Raw genomic sequence first — 22,655 nt, forward strand, 5'->3', positions numbered from 1 at the left:
GAATTCACTAAATTTACATGAAATATAAATGATGTGTAACTAAATGTTAGTTTTTAATTTAAAAATATAATATTTACATATTAATTTTAAAAATAATTCAATTTATTCTTTGCTTTGATGAAAAATTAGAATTTTATAAAGCTGAGGCAAGACATACGAATAAGCATAACAAGAAATCTAATATTATTATTATTTTGACGATGAACTTAAATTAAAATTGTTATTAGTTTGATAATGAACTTATATCTTACCTTGATAATACTAGAATAACTTTTACACATTTAACTTATTTTCATGTTTTTAATATAAAGTTTAGCTGAATAAAGATGAAAAGGTAATTTATTCTTAACTTTGTTCACCTTATAATTTGAAATGTTGGTTACCCAATGAAATGGATAAGAATAGAATTCATTCCTAGCTTCGTTCACGCTTTAAATGGGCTTTAGTGAATATTACTTACCCAGTTAAATGGACAAGAATATTGTTTTCCACACAAAGTACGTAGGCCTTCCTCTCCAACTTAACATTACACCTTTGTCCTCTCTAGATTATTTTATGCCTTTATAATTCGACAGCCTTGAAAAAAAAATCCGCAGATGTTAAATTAAATAAGGAATATAATTGGATGATAGATTATTGCATTTCTCAATGCAGGCCTTCAGATACCATTTTTCTCGCCAAAGCCACAGAAGGATTCCTGGTGTAGGTCCTGCATAAGGTTGGAAGATTTCTCTAACTTTGAAGTTGATGACTAGTAAGTGCATTTGCGGGCACCCTTCTTGTTAAGCATACTTGCTACTATCCCATTCTCAAATTAAGGATCGAAGGGAGCTGGTAAATATATGTGAAGGGCCTGTCAAGAAATAGAAGCGATCGATTTGAGCAGCTGTATAATTGAAGTCGGGCATGGGGTGACAATGAAAGAAGAGGACATACCCGATGTAGGCGATGCTCTCATCTTTCGAATGTCTAGGTCACTGCCAGACTCCGATCGTTTGTAACTCCACGTTTTGTTTCCATCGGACCTTTCCATTATGGGAAGGAGGAGCTGAAAGGCATGGAGAAATCTAAAAATGAGGCTGTTCGAAGGATGCAAGTCGGGATCAAGAAATATCACCCGCAGGCTTCTGTCAAGTCATTTGTTGAAGGCGAACTGCTGCCGAAGGACAAGCAGATTAGGAGGTTCTATGGTGAACATATTTCCTGCACTCCTATAGAATTGGCATGGATGGTCACCAGGGATGCATGCTTTATTTATGAATTTCTTCTCAATTATCTAAGAGGTGTTGTTGATGCTAATATAATCTATGAAAGAGACCAGAAAGAGTTCTCATGGAGATATGATAGCAGTTTTTGATGTCGAATTACAAAGTCCGTTGAGGGAAGGATTAATGAGTGATTTGCTTTTATTTGAAAATCAGATTCCTCGGTGGATTTTGAAGGACATCCTTCAAATCAAGACGGGTTCTCCAGAAGTCGCCGGTCAAAAGTTGGTTGACTTAGCGAGGTTTGTCCTCGTGTATGAGCAGACACAATATATTTAAATGGTGGATTCGACCTTCTCACACACAGTGTTCTCATGTCCTCGAAATACTCCACCGCAGTTTGATTGGCAGTAAAGTTAATAACTGCTGCGATAAGGAAGCGTATCGACTGCCGCCTTTGCGCAAATATAGGATGCAGATCTCTCCTCGAATACAAGCCCGGAGGAAAAAAATGAGCTAGACTTTGTGAAGCTGCCAACAGCTTCTGAGCTCACACGCGCAGGCGTGAGCATTTACAGAGTGACCTTTGAAAATCTACAAGAAAAGAAAGGTTCAGCCATTGAATGGATAAGATTTGATGAGAAAACAGCGACGCTCTGCTTACCAGAAATGAAGGTAACATAACAGTTATATTCAGTATTGAGCAATTTAATTGCAATGGAAGTGAGCACAAGAGTCAGGTACTTTCCAAGACCAATGACACAATAAATACTACTTATGGATGAGTTAATTGACAACGAGGAGGATGTTGCTTTGTTAAGGAAGGCTCAGGTGATTAACAACTTTCTGGGAAGCAATCAACAAGTGGCAGACCTCTTCAACTCTTTATGTTCAAGGATGATGCCTTATAAATGGTGCAAAGTAATAAATGAGGCGAGAATGGGGTTGCATAAGTACATGGGAAGAAGGTCAAGATCCTGTGGAGTGAGTTCATAAGTGCTTACTTTTTCCAAGCCATGGCTGGTTTCTGGTTCTATTGCTGCCGTGCTGCTACTTTGGATGACAATGGCGCAAGTGCTCTGTTTGTTTATCACTTGCAACCCAAAGTCTCCTTGAAGTTCATCGTTCTTCCTCCTTTCCATTTCTGCTCTCCACTTTCTTTAATTGAGTGATTTCCGAATAAATGTAGTCCATGTTTTTCATTCCTTATTGTTAAGCTGGCCTCCTGGCTTAGGTCGGTGGCTCGCTAGGTGAAAGCTACTATATATATATTTTTTCAATTCGTTTCTCGGTCTGCAACTTAATAATTAAAAGTTAGTACAGTTTGTGGATATAGGGATCTTTAATAATTACTAGCAAATATAAATTATTTGAGCAGAATCTTCTTCTGTCTTTTATATAATTTATTTTGAACATATACTACTACTTGTGCAAAATACTTTAATCCTTCATTCCGGTGCTTAAAGTTTATTCTGTAGTGTTTGGAGTGCAGGTAGAGCGTTTTGTAGAACCTTTTCTTTTTTCACAGAAAATTGATTCCAGTAGTATGGTGAAACATTTGTGGGAGCCATCTTAAGGAAAACACAGGGATTCGTTTCTTATGTGTTCAGAGAGAAAATGTGGCATCTTGAAGCAGTTTGCTTATTTTAATTTTACAGTGCCTGCTGCAACCTAATGCAATCTTTATTTCCCTTTGAGCCCATTATCTGAAACAGAAATGAATCAACGACCATCTGATCGAGACGAGGGATTCTAGTAATGCACACGTCACTTAGTAATGTTGTTATTAAATGATTGGGCACTTTATAACCGTTTCCCTCGTATGCTCTAATTAACAACTTTGTCATCGAAACAGACTTTTTGTAAAGCGCAGACCTAGAAGAATGAATAAAAGAAAGTTGTTTTGGAATGATTATAACAGCAGCACATAATATAAAACAGAGTTAAGCAGAGTAGACAGAATATAGCAAATTATACAAGATTTAATTTTGTATTACACTAATTTTTCATCATACATCCATCTGCCAATGGACTGTCATTTATAACGGAAGCAGACTTCTGAACAGCTGCTTAGAGGGAGATAAAAAATCTGGAAGGAGCATGTACAGAATTTCAAGACTTTTCTAGACTTAGTATTAAATGCTCACCGACTTCAAGCAACATATGAAATAAAATAAACATTATTTTATGAAGTTGCAACAATTTTAAATCAGACAGCTCAATTTGAAGATTAAAAATCTGAGTTGTGCATTGTGATTTCATCTCCTGTAACACGACTCATTTGCTGTTGAATGATGTAATAATATCATAGAAACAGACATTTAAAGCTGCGTTTAGCGTTTTAACGGCCGAAACCGGTTTCTCCTTCAAAAATGGTCGTTGCTATGTTGCTCGTAAACAATTTGTGTAGTGTTTTAATAATTATATGACAGATACTTTCAAAAAAATCACAGTGAACTTGTTTTTATCGGAGCCGTCTATCGTGACGCAAAAAGCGACATGGATGCCGCATTTCATAGCATAAAAAACATGATCTTTGTACATCAAAAATTAAATAGCACATACATAAATTGCATGCCATATCAGTAACGGAGGTAAACAGTCGAAGTAGGAAGTAAAAATAACGAAAAAAGATAATAGAGGTAAAAAGGGAGTAAAAGCGGCAAGAACAAAACTGTACAATGTCATTTTCATTTTTTGTAATTTCCAAAATCTATTTTACAAATTCCGAGGTTTCTCAAGAAAAGCTCCTAATTAAAGTAAGATGAATTGCCAATTAATCTACGAAATCAAAAGTATGATTTCAGATTTATTAGAAAACAACTTTCTAAAAAATTAGAAAAAACACAAAAACTAAATTTCAGAGGTCGAGATGAAATTTTAGGCTCCTGAAAAAATGTAAAAATGGCCACCTGTCCAGCTGAGCTCGATCGACAATCCAAATAACTCCTCAAGCAACTCCCTGTAAAATTTCAGCCAAAACCCATATCTAAGTAAAAAATTATGACTCTCGGAAGTTGATACATCATTCTCCCATTCTTGAACGAAACACAACTTTTGCAAGTGACTATTTGTGAATTGCTGCAATTTTATTGGATCCAGCTACATTACTACCCACTCAGATAACCATGTACTCTCTGTTTCAGGTAACCCATCCCACTATATGAGGTATCTGTTATAATGACCATGCCGTTTGGAGGCAATCTGCTTGTTAAGAGTTTTGGCAATCTTTTCCTTCTTATTGAGGAGGTGATGTTGCCAATCCACTCTCTGGTCCTCATTTGCATTGGGAACATCTACATGGAATGTGTATAAATCAAAAACATTAAAACCAAGGAAAATGTCAATATTTGCTAGTAAGTTGACTTCATAAGCATTATCATTAATCTTTTTGATGATTTTGCAAGGCCCAATCTTTTTATACTTCAATTTATGATAGGTACTTATAGGAAATGGTTGGATATAAAGGCTCCATACATTGGCCCAACAATGGAAGCCAAGGATGTAACCATGCATGTATTGGCACACTCTCCCTGCAAGAATCCCAAGTATCTACTGCTGCTAATAATTTGGGCATCACTATATAATCCAGAATGTTATGAAGTACTAAAGTTGGTAGTAACTTATCCAATATCTCTAGAAAACATAACATAGGTTCAGGGGCCTATTGAACTATTGTTTGGCATGATGCTTTAATGACAAAAATCCTTTTGAATTTCTCTCTTGAAAAGCTCATCTGGGATCAAAGCCAAGGCATTCTTCTTTAGTTTGTGTGGCCAAGGCATTGGTGTCATTTTTGAAATTCTTCTTTAGTTTGATAATCACAGTGTTCCTCTTTAGTGAACTTTATGGAGACTCTCATGCCAAATAGTGACCTTAGCAATTCCTTGAAAAGACCTTTTGTTCAAACCGGTAAGCTTCAAATTGTCCCTTGATACCATCAACCTTGATTTGAAACCACCAAGATAGTCAATTCTTTAAATTTGTAAAAGTATTGAGAACTATCAACCTGCAACTATGACTTCAAGACTGTAAGTCCTTTACGATTGTAAGTAACATCCTCCTTCAATTGGTACAAGATGCATAACATGTAAATGCTCTAACAAAGAAATACCTCTTCTTAAAAGTCAAAACCACAAGGTGTGGTTTGTGAAATGCATCAAGAAAGAATATTGATTGCACCTAGCCCTTGAACTGACACAAAAAGAAAGACAACATATAAAGAAAACACACAACTGAAAGTAAATACACTTGCAAAAGGGAAACACTCTTGCAGAAAAGTAGACACACTTGTAGAATAGAATTTTTTTTAATTTTTTTTTTTTTCGCTTTTAGGCCTCAAAGTTAATGTTTCAAGAATTAGTCATTAATATGAAATGGAACTGATCATCATTGTAAGGAGCCTAGCCTAAAAGAATTATCCCGTAGAATCTTTGCAATTTGATAAGGGCCAATTCACAAGTGTTGAAACTTAGTATGGCTACCCGAATTTTCATTTTCTTTGTCCCATAGGAGAACAAGGTCGGATATTCCAAAAGATTTGGTTGTGGCCCACTTTTTGAATCATCGTTTGATAATAGCGTGATGTTTTGATACGTTCTCTAGTGCTACTATCCTTCCCTCATCCAATTCCAAGAGATTTATTAATCTGATTTGAACCCTATCAGCATCTTCAACATACACACTTGTGAATTTCAAAACCAAAATCTTAAAGTTAAGTGGGAATACTAGCTCCTGTCCATAGACAAGAAAATAAGGGGATGTCCCCAAGGCATTTTTGATTCTGACTCGACCTGTCCACAATGCATGTTTGAGTTGAGTGTGTCAATCCTTTGGATTTTCCTTTAGTAATTGTCTTATCACCATGATCAAGTTTTTGGATTTGAAGAGAATTTGATTATGACCATATTGTCTAATTCCCATTGGGTAAGGAAAATCGATGCAAAAGTTGATCCATTATCACAAACAAGGAAGAGTGGCATCTCGAGCCAAGTGACGATATGTTCTTCTAAGAAATCAATAACCACCTTGGTAGTGCAATTTCTAAAGGTTTCAACTTCTGTCCAGTGTGTGCAAAGTTAGTAGATGTAAGAACATACAAATGTCCTCTGGATGACGGTGGGTTTATTGGACCTATGAAATCCAACCCCCACATAGGAAAATGGAGTATCTTAAGTAATGGTTGTAAAGGCATAGCTAGGTTCCTTTCTCTATTAGCACTTGTCTAACAAACATGGTAATAACAAACATGTTGAAATGTATCCTTGAAGATTATAGGCCAAAAGTAACCCGATCTTAGAATCATGAGCTGTAGACTCTGTTGACCCATGTCCCATGCCATATTTATCGTGAAACTATTCTAGAACTTCCTTTGCTTCTTCATGTCCCAAACATTTCAAATAAATTCCCTCTTAGTTTCTTTTATACAAATTCTTATCTTGAAACATATAAGATTCACATTTAATTTTAAGACCTCTACATTGAGAACTATTATTCCAATCTATGTATTGATTCTTCAAAAGATAGTAAACAATATCTTGATACCATACATTTGTAATTATTCCTTGATTAATGTCTACTTGAGACACTATCATCTTTCGTTGATTCTCGGTGCTAACTTCCTCATCAAATTTGAAGTTGTTATCATTATTGATTTTATTACCAGCTATCATCTTGGTTAATCCTTGACCTTGTACTAATTTTATGGACTAAATCTCCAAATCAAATTCTTCTAAGATAGCCATTCATTTTCCTTGCCTTTTGCCTAATTTGTTTTGCATCAATAATGTCATGACTATAGGATCAAGTACAATTGCATATATCTTACTCCCGAGTATATAATGACAGATTTTTTTGACCATCTTTATCAAAGAAAAAGGCGATTTGTTGAGGTTAGAATAATTCAATTCAGCATTATTTAGAGGGGAACTCATGAATGGAATGGATCTCTCATCTTCTTTATCCTTTTTCTGAGTGAGAATCCCTACACATGAATGTTCTGGAGCAAAAGAGTAGATCTTGAAGGGGAAATCACAATTCAGACTCACAAGCACTGGAGTTGTAGAGCTAGCCACTTTAATATACTCAAAGGATTTCTTAATTTCAGGAACCCATTCTATTTTTGCTCCCTTTTTCAACAACTCATTGAGGGGGCATATTATTTCAGCAAAACCACTAGTAAACTTGCACACAAAGTTTATCTTCCCAAAGAAAAACTTGAGTTCCTTGCAACTGTGTGGAGGGGATAACTTTAGAATGGCTTCAACTCTATCATGATCAATAGAGATTCCAACTTCAGAAATGATATGACCTAGAAACTTTCCCTTTGTGACTTCGAATGAACATTTTTGAGGATTAGGGGATATGCGATATCTTCAACATCAATTGAACACTTGTCTTAGATCAGCAATGTGAGTATTGTGATCTTTATAAAAGATAGTTAAGTCATTTGTATAGATCACAATACACTTATTTATTAACCCTTGAAATGCTTCATCCATCGCTCTTTGGAATGTAGCCCCTGCATTAATAAACCTAGAAGGAATTCTTCTATATGCAAAGGTACCCCATTTCGTTGTGACAGTAGTCTTCATCCTTTCTTCTTTGTCTACCATCATCTAATTATATCTTGAATAACCATCTAAGAATGACATCATCTTGGATCCATTCACTATTTGCAAAACTTCATCAAGCAAGGGTAAAGGGTAATTATCCTTCTAGGATGCTAAGTTCAAATTACGAAAATCCACACAAAGGAAAATTTCTCTAGTCCTTTTCCTTACTAGAACTAGATTGGCAACCCATGTAGAGTGTAGAATCAGAAAAATAATTTTGACATCGAGTAGCTTTTCAACTTCATTCATGAGCAATGGTTCAATGATGGGATTAACTGGTCTCTTCTTTTGATAGAAAGACTTGGCGTCTGGTTTCAGTGGAATGTCATGAGTGATAATCTCAGGGTCATATGTTTTAAGTTCTTCATAACTCCAAGCTATGACATTTTTGAATTCCATATATAATTGGAGCATACTTTCATGTTCTTGAGAGATGCGCGCCTTCCCAATTCTTACCATCTTTGGATCTTCTTTTGTACCCAGATTATACGAATCACATTCCTCGATCCCTTTCTCTTTGATAGTTCTTTTGCTACATGTTGATTCATCTCTTTGAAATCTATGTTCCAACTCAGCCATCCCCTTAGGAATGGTTTTTTTTTATCAAATTGATAATCCCATCTTCGTCTCCAAGTTCATCATCCTCAGGTTCATAATTTTCAAGTCTATCATTTGGGATATCATTGATTTCTTACCCCTTAAAAAGGCCATTGCACATGATAAATTTGAGAATATGTTGGTCATCCTGAAAAACTTGGAAGTTTGTAATATTGTCTGGGATAGATGAGGTAGGAGCTAGTTTTACTAAGAATCTTCTCAATTTCATTCTTTCAACAGGTTGTAATGCAATGTCTGAAATTGCAAGTGCATTTGGCTACCATGTTTCTCCTTCTTGGAATGGACTTTATATTCAAAGCCTCAAAATCTTCCATTAGATCCTGCACTCTTTTTGTTTAAGCATTTAACCTTCCATCTTTGCAAGAATATATCGATTTCACTTGTGTAGTCACCAGTTGGGAGTCTCCTTTGATTATGAGAGCTTTAACTCCTTTCTCTAACACAAAGAGAAGTCCTCAAATCAAGGCTTCATATTCTACAACTTTGTTAGTATATTTGAATTGTAATTTATATGTTGCATGAAAAGACCTACCTTTCAGATTAACTAACTCAATACCTACACCGAATCCTAATTTAAATTTGGAATTGTCAAACCTGAGTGTCCAAATTGATTGTTCTTGCTTGGGCTTCCTAGACTTGTGTTTATTCATTTGAAGTTTTTCTTTTACTTGAACCTTGAAAGATTGTTTCTTGGGGATCCATTGCAATCTCTCCCAAGATGGCCTCAGAGAGTTACCCTTATTTATCTTTGATACGAGAGATGCTCATTTTTCTTGTTGGTCTTGATTCTCTTTGATCAATTCAATAATCATATCAACTTTAGGTTTAGGATGAATAACCACACAAGTCCAACCTTTCCCTTTTATGTATCACCTTCTCCTTTGAATTTTTATCATCCTTGGTGGAACAGAAGAAAAACCTCCTCCATCAGAAGAAGTATAACTATACGATGCATTGAGTTCTTCTTCATCTTCTAATGGAGGGCTTTGCGCATATTTAGATATGTGAGTGGGGCTTGAAATTTCCATGAGTGCTTTGTTTGAAATATAATCACCTTTTGATTGCATTATTTGAGTTAACACCTGAGAACCAACTTCCTGACAATGTGTGCATTCAAATTCAAAATGACTAACTTTATATAGCCTACAAAATCCTTGAAGGAGCAAAATAAATGGATCCACTTCTTCACCTAAGCATTGAAAATTTGCCACCATATTATCTATGAACTAAGTCACGATCTCTTCTTTCGTGTTGAAGATCATGGATCTCTCATTTTGATCATATGGTGGTTTGGCTGAAATTATGTCAAATGCCATCACTTTGTAGGAACCTAAATTTGATTGTAAGAATGCTACCTCATTTGGTGCATTATAATCTGCGATCATCGTCTTCAACTTTGGCTCAGCATCAATCTTAATCTGATTATTTAATTCTTTCCACGATAACCAAAATTGAGTAAAATTAGTCGAATACCATCCTCTTAAGCACTTCATCCACTCTCTACTCAACAAAAATCCATGCTTTTGAAGAATTTCAACCACATGTATGTCTATGATGTCTTCAATTCAGGGAACAACTATTAACTATATTCTAACATCTTTCAAAATCTTGATGAATTTTACTACCATCTTGTCTAGTTGTATCACTATCTAATAAGAAGGTTGTGGAGTGACTCCCAACCTTTGCACTATTGAGAATGGCTGGCATTAGAAGAAGCACCTGAATCAATTAGACAATTGTGAAGGTTCTTTCCATAGATTCTGGTACTAAGCAAGAAACTAGGCACCTTAATTTTATCCTTGAACATGGTTGGCATGGCCTCTAAGGCATTAAGCTATTGTGATGCTATTTTTTGAGGAATGAGATTCACATTAGGCATTGCCTTCGTATGATCTAGAGTCTTTATCAGATCGTCTCGCTGATTTGGACAATTTTGTAGCACATCAAAAAGGGACATGTTGGCCTTCATTTGTTTCATATCTTCCATTGTACTATACTTTTCAATTGTCCATGTAGGGTTCTTTAGAATCATAGGCACATTTCCTTGATTTTGATTTTTTTGCCCTCCATAAGGTTCTCTAGTCGGTATTAGATTATTGCTTGCTCTAGTATTTGGAGGAGTTGGTTGCAATGCTGGAGGAATTCCATCGGTCATGGGTTCTTTTCAATTTCGTAAACTATAAGTGTTTTGATTATCATTTCAAAATGGAAACATCTCTTCAGGTTGAGTTTTAGGTTCTTGACTGAAAGGAAAAGAAAATTCTTCATTAACTGGTTTCTATATTCTCCTATTTTGCATTGAATTGCATGGGTTGCTCATTATTATTTCCTTTTGGATTTTGATTCATCTCTAAGTTTCCATTGCAGTATGAACCATTCTCATTAGGCTTATTTTGATTACTATCATACTAATTGATATCCACATACTAAGCATTGTTGTAATTATCAGCAAAGATGCTTCGATTTTTAAGAGGAGTGTCTCATTGCCGATTTTTCCTTTGGAAACCATTGTTAAAATTAGGAGGATTACATTTTTTTCCAGGATTGTTATTACCGGTGTTGTTGCTCCCACTGAAGTTTTGGTTGTCATTCTGGTTGTTGTTGTAAGCACTAGGATTTTTTCTTTGAATGTTTTTATTTTGTCCTTGTGACATCCTCAAACGTGTTAACACATTGGTGAGCTGAGATATGGTTTTTTTCATTTGGCCCATCTTAGTTGCTACACTATTTTTGGCTTCAACGGATATTGCTGTCTTTCGTTCAAAGAAAACAACTTTTGGAGGTTCATATCTTGGATAAGTTAAGGTTGAAGCTTGTATGACTGGTATCTGTTGTATCAGGATTGGATTCATCGGTACGAATTGACTAGGCATCATAGGTACTTTAGTAGGATATGTTGAAACGATTGCAATAGCTTGATCGGGGACCATTAGTCCTCCTCCATTGGGATGGCTTGTTTAGTGAAAGTGACTACTTCCGAGAAGACTTTTTACAATGTATCAATATTTGTTGTAGGGAGTCTTCTCAGGAAAATAGTTGTAAGCTGGTCCATAGCATTCAGATAAATTTGAACTGTAGCTTCAACCCTCATTGAGTATGGGGTTTCCAACTTGCAATATGCCATATGAAAGTGATGATTGAAGCGTGAAATAGTCTTTGTTGGATCCTTCTTAATCGATATGAATTGTTGATATATCACATTTGAGTTTTTAGTGAATATTAAAAATATATATACAAAAGGATATTTAGTGAATTTGTAAATATATTGTTATGAAGCTAATAATTTTTACTTCAAAATCAACTGACCATTAACTACACTTCATATTACAATTTATTAAATTTATATTTTGTCTATTATTTTTAATCTTTAATTACCTAACTAATAAAACTAATTTTACTTTTATACATTTCAAGCATGAATTCATAACTCAATATTCAAATTTCAATTTAATATACACATTGCATAAAACTAACCTAAACTAAAGCTAATAATAATAATTATATACTAACACTGATAAGATTATGTGTTCATAAAAGAATCCTCTATAAAGACTGATATCTATTGAGTAACAGAAATAAACATTGCATCCTTTTCATTAAAAAGTAGAAGTATACTACTTTTCCCGGGTAGGAAAAATGGTAATTAATTTGAATAGTATGTTACTATTTAGGACCAAAAGAGCCGTAACAAATTGGATTTTCCAACGAAATAATTTATATACATCTTCACGTGGGAACCCTTGTTGCATGAAAACGTAAATTTAAGGCAAGAATAAATGTCTATGATGATTTCGACAGGTCCCTTTTTTTTTTTAAGCCCAAAGCATAATTTTTCTCGGTGCTTTGGATTTTTATCTAGAGTCAAAATTCAATAGACGTGTTTTGCCTGGTATTCTAATCATACATAGTAGACTTAAATGTCATTTACTTAATTATATTATTTTGATTTCTAAGTATTTTTATATTACAATTATATTGAGAAATCATTTTCTTGTTAGATCTCTCATCAATTTAATTATAATCTATTATAAAATGACTAGAAAATCTAAAAAATCAATGGTTAAATCTGTTCAAAATAGTGTGAAATATTCTCAATCTAATAAAATTGTAAAAAATGATTAAAGATCATACTTAAATCTTGTATCTCACAAAAGTAAAAGTTAATGGAAATTTGAATTTTAGAGCACACAGTATCTAATGAGTATATAAAAAAATCAGAAAAATCAAAAATATCATCATGATCTATTTATAAAATCAATTGTATACATAATTAACATAAATCCTACAAAATAATTATCTTTGAATTCTCTAAATTTACATGAAATATAAATAATGTGTAACTAAATGTTAGTTTTTAATTTAAAAATATAATATTTACATATTAATTTTTTTAAAATAATATAATTTATATTTTTCTTTGATAAAAAATTAGAATTTTATTAAGTTGAGGCAAGACATAAGAATAACCTAACAAGAAATCTAATATTATTATTATTTTGACGATGAACTTAACTTAAGATTGTTATTAGTTTGACAATGAACTTAAATGTTACCTTGATAATACTAGAATAACTTTTGCCCAGTTTAACTTATTTTCAGATTCAATTTATTTTCAAGTTTTTAGTATAAAGTTTAGCTCAATATAGATGAAGAGGTAATTTATTCTTAACTTTGTTCACCTTATAATTTGAAATATTGGTTACCCAATGAAATGGATAAGAATAGAATTTATTCCTAGCTTCGTTCATGCTTTAAATGGGCTTTAGTGAATATTACTTACCCAGTTAAATGGACAAAAATATTGTTTTCCAGCCAAAGTACGTAGGCCTTCCTCTCCAACTTAACATTACACCTTTGTCCTTTCTAAATTATTTTCTGCCATTATAATTCGACAGCCTTGAAAAAAAATCCGCAGATGTTAAATTAAATAAGGAATATAATTGGATGATAGATTATTGCATTTCTGAATGCAGCCCTTCAGATACCACTTTTCTCGCCAAAGGCACAGAAGGATTCCTGGTGTAGGTTCTGCATAAGGTTGGAAGATTTCTTGAGCTTTGAAGTTGATGACTAGTAAGTGCATTTGCGGGCAGCCTTCTTGTTAAGCATACTTGCTACTATCCCATTCTCAAATTAAGGATCGAAGGGAGTTGGTAAATATATCTGAATGGCATGCCAAGAAATACAAGCGATCGATTTGAGCAGCTGTATAATTGAAGTCGGGCATGGGGTGACAATGAAAGAAGAGGACATACCCGATGTAGGCGACGCTCTCATCTTTCGAATGTCTAGGTCACTGCCAGACTCCGATCGTTTGTATACTCCACGTTTTGTTGCCATCGGACCTTTCCATCATGGGAAGGAGGAGCTGAAAGGCATGGAGAAATCTAAAAATGAGGCTGTTCGAAGGATGCATGTCAGGATCATGAAATATCACCCGCAGGCTTCTATCAAGTCATTTGTTGAAGGCAAACTGCTGCCGAAGGACAAGAAGATTAGGAAGTTCTACTGGTGAACGTATTTCCTGCAGTTCTATAGAATTAGCGTGGATAGTCACCAGGGATGCATGCTTTATTTATGAATTTCTTCTCAATTATCTAAGAGGTGGTGCGTCTGCTACAAGAATTTATGAAAGAGAAGAGAAAGAATTCACATGGAGATATGATCCAGTTTTTGATGTCGAATTACAAAGTCCCATAAGGGAAGGATTAATGAGTGATTTGCTCTTATTTGAAAATCAGATTCCTCTCTGGATTTTGAAGGACATCCTTCAAATCAAGACGGGTTCCCCAGAAGTCGCCGGTCAAAAGTTGGATGAATTAGCGGACATGGTCCTCGGGTGCCTGACCAGACACAGAATATTTACGTGGTACATGCCTCCACATTATGATAAAACTTATTCTCATGTCCTCGAAATGCTCCACTTTGGTTTGGTTGGCAGTAATGTTAACAGCTACAGAAAAGATGAAGCATTTCGATTGCCGCCTTTGCGCAATAGCATGCAGATCTACGTAAGGAAAGGCTTTGATTCGATGAAACTGGCCGTTTGTGGACGTTGGCGTAAGCTGTGTCCTTGCTTTCCTTCATCAAATACAAGCACTGGAAATACTAAGCCGACATTCTTTTCATCTCGCAATCGTGTGCAGATCTGGTTTAGAAGTGGAACTGATTCAGTGAAGACCATTTGTGGACGTTGGTGTAAACATTGTTTGGGCTTTCTCTCCTGGAATACAAGCCCGAACGAAATAATTCAGCTAGACTTGGTGAAGCTGCCCACAGCTTCTGAACTCACACGGGCAGGCGTGAGCATTCACAGAGTTCAAGACAAAGGTTCAGCCATTAGATGGATAAGGTTTGATGAGAAAACAGCGACGCTCTATTTACCAGAAATGATGGTAACACAACAGTTATATTCAGTATTGAGCAATTTAATTGCAATGGAAGTGAACACAAGAGGCAGGTACTATCCAAGACCAATGACACAATATATACTACTTATGGATGAGTTGATTGACAACGAGGAGGATGTTGCTTTGTTAAGGAAGGCACAGGTGATTAACAACTTTCTGGGAAGCAATCAGCGAGTGGCAGACCTCTTCAACTCTCTATGTTCAGGAATGATACCTTATCAGTGGTGCAAAGTAATACATGATGTGCGAAGAGGGTTGCATAAGTACACGAGAAGAAAGTACAAGATCCTGTGGAGTGAGTTCAGAAGTGCTTACTTTTCGAAGCCATGGCTGATTTGTGGTTCTATTGCTGCCGTGCTGCTACTTTGGATGACAATGGCGCAAATGCTTTGTTTGTTTATCACTTGCAACCCAAAGTCTTCTTGAAGTTCATCGTTCTTACTCCTTTCCCTTTCTGCTGTTCACTTTCTTTAATTGTGTAGTTTCCGAATAAATGTAGTCCATGTTTTTCATTCGTTATTGTTAAGCTCGCCTCCTAGCCGCTTAGATCGGTGGCTCACTAGGTGAAAGCTACTATATTTTTTCAATTTGTTTCTCGGTCTGCAACTTAATAATTAAAAGTTATTACAGTTTGTCTATATAGGGATCTTTAATAATTACTACCAAATATAAATTATTTGAGCTGAATCTTCATCTTTCTTTTATATAATTTGTTTGAACATAAACTACTACTTGTGCAAAAAGCTTTAATCCTTCAATAACGGTATAACCCACTGCAGAAGAATACGAAATTGTTTAGCAAATTAGGGCTTATTAGATGGCAAAATATGTAAGGTAAAGCGTTTCGTAGAACCTTTTCTTTTTTCTCGGGAAATTGATTCCAGTAGTATGGTGAAATATTTGTGGGAGCCAGCTGAAGGAAAACACAGGGATTCGTTTGTTATGTGTTCCGGGAGAAAATGTGGGATCTTGAAGCAGTTCGCTTATTTTAATTTTACAGTGCCTGCTGCAACCTAATGCAAATCTTTAATTCCCTTTGAGCCTATTTTCTCAAACAGAAATGAATCAACCGCTATCTGATCGAGACAAGGTATTAGACGTAATGCACACGTCACTTATAAGGCTGTTATTAAACAACTGGGCAATTTATACTATTAATGAATCCTGAAGCGTTTCCCTCATATGCTCTAATTCACAACTTTGTCAATGTATCTCAAGCGTTTCCCTCATATGCTCTAATTCACAACTTTATCATAGAAACAGACATTTTTTAAAGCGCAGACCTAGAAGAATGAACAAAAGGAAGTTGTATTGGAATGATTACAACTGCAGCACATAATATAATATTTTTTTTCAAGCGCACTTAACCTCAAAATAAGGATTTTCCTAAGAGCCCACATGTGGTCACATGGTGAATTTAGGTGACCTCCATATAGGAGGTCTTAAGTTCACTCTCGCTAATATATATGTTTAGGTTTATGGTTTTCATAATGATTCTAAGGTTGAGAATAGGGTTAGGGATGGAATTACAATTAGGGATTATTATTATGGTTCAAATATTGGTTAGGGTTAATCTAATATAATAAATGATCTAATCTACATGATGTAAATTGGATGCTACAAGCCCTTTTCTTCACTAAGAACTTACCTAGGCTTTGTCCTAGCCTACTAGGGTTCCCCTTTGTCACCCTAACCTCAAGAGGATATCTATCCTACCCTCCACACTTCACTATCCAGTTAAACCAATGATTTTATAACTTGCATCCATCCTATGGACATTCCAATTTGTTCCCCAAACTCACAACTTTACCAAAAATGGACTTTCAACCAGGAGTGAGGGATTCAATTTGAGGGGTTTAGGACTTCTGCCAAATTTTTGGCTTCAAAATCCATAGCTCTCCTTATCGATTCATTCAAACATAGCAAAACTATCCTAATTAGGCCTAGTTGAATCAGGGCTCCAAAGTTAGTTTTTGGGCTACAGCTCCAAATTTGTCTTAACAAGGTGGCAAACCAATCTCAGATATGGATCCCCTTTTTGGAATACTACAAGATATTTTAGGTCTCAAGTACTCAACTTGTCCATACACCCCTTGCTACTTTTATGCCTAAAAATAAGTGTTTCAAGCATTTCCAATCAACACTTGCTAGGGTCTAATTGAATGCATAGAAAAAATTGTCTTAGAAACTTCTCCTCACACACATACCATCTTCATACATCCCTTCTCTTCTATAACTTTTAGATTGAACTATCTAGCATATTCAATCCACCAAATTCCACTTGTTAGCACTGTGATTGCCTAGCCATGCATTGAAAGCTTGCCTAGGGCATCACTTGAAATATGGAAAAATAGTTTGTTCAAGCCTCTCCTTTTGTATATACATTGTACAAAGACTTCACTTGCATGTCCCTCAAGGCCATGATGATTCCATGGTGAGGATTCATGGGGGAGCCATTTTTCACAAAGATTGCCATAACAAAACAATAGATTGTTTAATTGCAAATGATTTTCAAACTATATACAAAAGAACTCCTAATAAATTGAAATATATAACAAAAAGTACTATAAATCAAATAAATATAAAGATAAAATAAAAATAGAATTCTACTAATCCATTAAAGTGTTTGTGCAATAAAAAACCCCTAAATTGTCAATTATGTAACAATATTATATTAGTTTTCAGTTTTAAAATTCACTCATTACAAAATCCAACCCTTGGAATGGGTTTCCTTCATGAGTTTATAGGTTCCTTGAGAACTTTTAGACATTTATCCTAACTACCAACCTCATTCACCCAAAAATGTAACATTTTGTCAAGCAACTTGTCAAAGTTGCTGATAACTTTTTTGCGTCTTCTAGCAATTTTGACATCCATCACTTGGAAACTTCCAAATGGATCCATTATGATCCATTTATGATTTCTAGGCATTTTTTAGCCTTTATAGCATCAACACACATTATTTTGACCAATTTTGCATAAATGACAACATTTGCAACAATTTACATCTTTTTGACATCTTTCCCATCTTTGTGCCAAATGATAATGTATGAACTCCAAACTATGAAAAAGGATGTAACAAAATCATAGAGGACAAAATAAGTTCAAAACCATACCTTCCTCAGACTTCTAGGGTATAAGACCCATACCCCTAATCTTACTAACAACCAAAACACAAGGTAAGAAAAAACAACTCAAAAACAACTAGAATGGATTGAGCCTAGTCAAATCGATCTAGGAGAAAACACACATGACCTTCTAAGGTCCAAACACAACCAACTAACTTGACTAAGTTTGAAAAGCCGAAAAACAAAATGTGAAACTATCACTAGGAGATAGCCTAGGTGCTTCTACACCACTACATGTATAACCATTATATTAATATTATAGTATATTAATTATGTATATCATAATATTAAATTATTTATTTTATAGTTTAATCTATTTATTTTGTATTATAATATAACAAAACTATAATAATATATCTATGTATGCAAATAATATGATATAATAGCTATATATACTTAAAATATGATAATCTATCTATGTAACATAAGAAATGAGAATTTTGGATGTTTTGATGTATATACTAAACCCTTAATTTTAAATGAATAATACAGAAGGTGAAAGAGGAACCAATAAGCATAATCTTCAAAAGGGCCCATGTTAGATTAGCAATACACATGGTAGACACATGGGGTGCCAATGTTGAATCAAAGTCCTTTCCCAAGATGTATACTCAAAGGATCTCTTTCTATAGGATGTCTCCACAAATACAATAGATCTACCATTGCCAAATCATAGATGGATACAATTATGCTCTTGATTTCTTGAAGGGTTGAATATTTGATTGCTCATGCATGGTTGATGAAGATATCATTCTTTGACAGACAACTCCCCTAATGAAGAAATAAGATATATCTTAGAAAGAAAATAAATGAATAATGATATAAAATGAGGGTCTTCAATGAATTATTTCTTGCTTGAATTGAACTTCTTGAATGCACCCTAAAAGCTTACTTGTAAATGATGACTTATATGCTTGAAAATGTGGATCACTTGTGTGTAATAGATGAAAATGGATTTCTTGCATATAGAAAGGATTGCGTACATAACAATGGATGATGAACAGAAGTGAGGGGAATAGAGAGACACATGAAGGTAGAAGGAAGAAATATATATGTATTCTCTCTCTCTCTCTCTCTCTCTCTCTCTCTCTCTCTCTCTCTCTCTCTCTCTCTCTCTCTCTCACACACACACACACACACACAAAATCTCCAAGATATAAAACCTAATACCAAACCCCTTGTTAATCATAATCCCTAAATTCTAAATCACCAAAACTACTATGCACTTGTTAGAATTCTTTTAGAATAACTAAGAAGGGGGTGAATAAATTATTCAAGGTCCAGGTGTACAAATAAAGCTTTCCTCTTAGCTTACTAAACCAATAAAACATTCATATCTGTGCATGCATCCAAGCAATCACTAAAACTTACAGGTTACTATTAAATCAACTTGCAGCAATGTAAACATGAAACATAAAAGATTGATCAACAAACTTGACATAATGATTTAACATGGAAACCCAATTTGGGAAAAACCACTAGTAACATGCTACTCCTTTTCACTCTTTTGAGTAATGCCTTCTGAAAGGCCAACCTTGTTAAAGTTTATAACACACACTGTTAAATGTGACCCAATTAAGGAATTTCAATCACCTTGTTAGAAGTGAGTCTTGTTAGAGGACTTTAGGACATTCACTTGGAATGCCACTCAATTAAAGGATTTTCAAATCATTGTTAAGTCAACTTTAATACAAAGGATTTACCCTAAACTGATATAATTATTAGAGAGTAACAGTAGATCTTTGATCTAATACAACTTATAGCTTCTCTTGCAGATTAAAGATCATTGTTCAGTACTCAATTTTGCGTAGCTTTCACACTTTTTAGTTCTAACAGCTTGTTCACCCTTCAAGCATATATCTCCTTAAGCCTTCTTGCTTAGCACACCAATGTAGTCACCTTTTAGGTCACTTGATGAAGTAGAGTCCTTAACTTCTTGTCTTCCTTCTTTTCTCTGTTATTTTCTTTATCTTCTAACCTTTTGCTCTCTTACTTCATGGCCAAACATTCCTATAAATAGAAAATTAAGATACTTTGCCATTTTCCGTCATCCATTCTAGGGTTTGGATGGATTAGGTAGGATACAATGTATCTAACTCATATTCTATCTTTCTTCTGGAAAATTCCCTTAGAATCCATTTGAATTCATCTGGAAATGGTTTACTTCAAATTCTGTGGCACCAACTCATCAACCTTATCTTCCACCTAGTTCATAGACTTCAACAAAATAGACTCATTGGCTCAAATTTGGTGAATCTTTGATCTTTCTAATAATGTAGTAGCTCAACATTATCAATCTTTTGATGCTCGACACATACTACATTTCTTGGCATCAAATGTGAATTCACTTGGTATCAACTAAAGTTTACTAATTCTTGGCACATATTGTGTTACTTAGCATCAAATTTTTTACTCGACATACACTAGAATTTTCTTTTACTCGACTCCAACAAATTTTCTGCTCGGCTTGCACTACTTTACTTGGCACCTTCTATCAACTCGATCAAGCTTGGCAGATCATCTTTTTATAACTTTTTCTTCTAAAGTTTCTAAGCGTGACCAACTTTTGTAACCTCAAGTAGATTATCAATACATGATTTCATCATTGTCTTAACTATTCCTTGTACTTCATTACATAACCATAACTTAACCTTTCCTCTAGGTGCTATTGTTACATCTTATTGATCAAATCCTCTTCATCAATCAACTAAGTGATAGTACTTGAATTTTATAAGCAATTGTCTTACCAGCAAAATAGTAGGTTTGACATCAGTGACAAAATGATGGTTGAAACACATTTTTTGCTTCAACAATCTGCCTCTTTCAATAATCTCTTTCAGCAATGATCTTTTCAATTAGATCTCAACAATCTCTCTCTTTGGCATTGATGGCAAACCAAACTAATCAACCAAGTCACTTGAGTGGTAAAACACTTTGTTTGACCAAACTGACTAAGTTGAAATAGTAAGACAATAGAAAAAATAAAAACTTGTATCAGAATTTCTTTTTCTATCAACGACTTCCATTTTCTAATTAGGTTACAAAATTCTTTCTTATGACTCCCTCTAATTTTCTTCTTGTAACTCCCTCTTGCTGGATGGATTAAGAGTTCTCCCTCTTCAACAATATTAGCAATTAACTCCCTCTTAGATAGCAATCTCTTGATATCTTCCTCTGATATACTTTTTTCCATCTTTTGATCAGTGGAATATCTCTTGTAACTTGCTTTGATAATGATTAGTTTACTACTCTTTCTCACTCTTTGACAATAATGCCAAAGACATATCATCTATTCATCTTAACACTAGATATAGAATTTTGTAGTATCTCCAGTTTCTCATTCTATCACCTTGCCTGTGACTATTTTTGGAGTTTCAACATTTTGATTACTTTAGGCAACACCTAAAGTAAGATCCTCTATATCAATTTGTGACATTTGGAAATTAGTTTTTTTGATGTAGGATAGTCCTCATGTTACTTAGATAGCCTTTGATAGGAGTATCACCCCTAATTTACATCTTAGATATTCATGTCCATCCTTAGGTAATGGTTTTGTGAAGATATCAACAATTAGTTCCTTTGTCTTAACATACTCCATCTTCACCTATTTATCTTGAACTAGCTCTATCAAGTAATGATACTTGATTGCACTATTCTTTATCTTAGTGTGCATCACTAGATTGTTTGATATACTGATAGCACTTGTGTTATCACAATAAAGTATTACTTGTTCTGTTATTTCTTCCCTCATTCCTTTGAGTAGCTACTTGATCTATATAATATTTTTGCAATTTATAGCAACAACAACATTTTCAGCTTCAGTAGTAGACTGTGAAGTACAATGTTATTTCTTACTAGTCCATGTAACTATTGTCTTGCCTATGAAAAGTGCTCCTTCACTGGTGCTCTTTTTCTCATCTATGTTGCTAGCCAAGTCAGCATTAGTGTAGGCTCTCAAGTCAAACTTCACATTCTTCTTGTAGTATAGGCCAAACTCTTATGTTCCTTTCAAGTATCTCATTGTTCTTTTCATAGCCATTAAATGATTCTTCCTGGGATTTGCAAAGAATCTTGCAACTATCCCTATAGATAATGCAATATCAAGTCTGTTATGTACAACATAGTGCAGCTTGCCAATCATAGACCTATATAGTGTTTGATTAACTTTAGCAAAATCATTATTCTTTGATAGTTTATGTCCTATTATCATAGGTGTAATTACTAGTTTTGAATCTTCCAGTCTGAAAGTTTTCAATATTTCTTTGACGTACTTTGACTGAGTGATAAATATACCATACTTCAGTTGTTATACTTACAATCCCACAAATAATTTGATCTCTCCAAACATTGACATTTCAAATTCATGTTTCATCTGACTTGCAAAAGCCTTACATATAGCATCTTGTCCTCCAAATATTATATTATCAACAAAAAATTTAGATAACATAATAGCTTTATCTTTTTCTATATTCATGTATAGATTGTTGTTATCATTAGTTCTTTCAAATCCAATCTTCACAAGGTGCATCCAAGAAATCATTAAAACTTGTAGGTTACTATTAAATCAACTTGCAGAAATGTGAACATGAAACATAAAAGATTCATCAAAACAATTGACACAATGATTTAACATAAAAACCCAATTTGGGAAAAATCACTAGTAACATGCTACTCCTTCTC

General features: G+C 34.4%; 1 protein-coding gene across 1 annotated transcript; it reads left to right on the forward strand.

The window, feature by feature from the left end:
- Positions 1-13,604: 13,604 nt before the first annotated feature.
- On the forward strand, positions 13,605-15,273 carry LOC149546328 (UPF0481 protein At3g47200-like). The gene is given in 2 exon segments (XM_089793954.1): positions 13,605-13,969; positions 13,971-15,273. Coding segments are annotated over 2 exon segments (1,668 nt in total).
- The last annotated feature ends 7,382 nt before the right edge of the window (positions 15,274-22,655 follow it).

Source organism: Cupressus sempervirens, chromosome 7 (genome assembly GCF_028749045.1).
Source record: "Cupressus sempervirens isolate cs-2001-9-10 chromosome 7, ASM2874904v1, whole genome shotgun sequence".
Classification (NCBI taxonomy): Eukaryota; Viridiplantae; Streptophyta; class Pinopsida; order Cupressales; family Cupressaceae; genus Cupressus; species Cupressus sempervirens.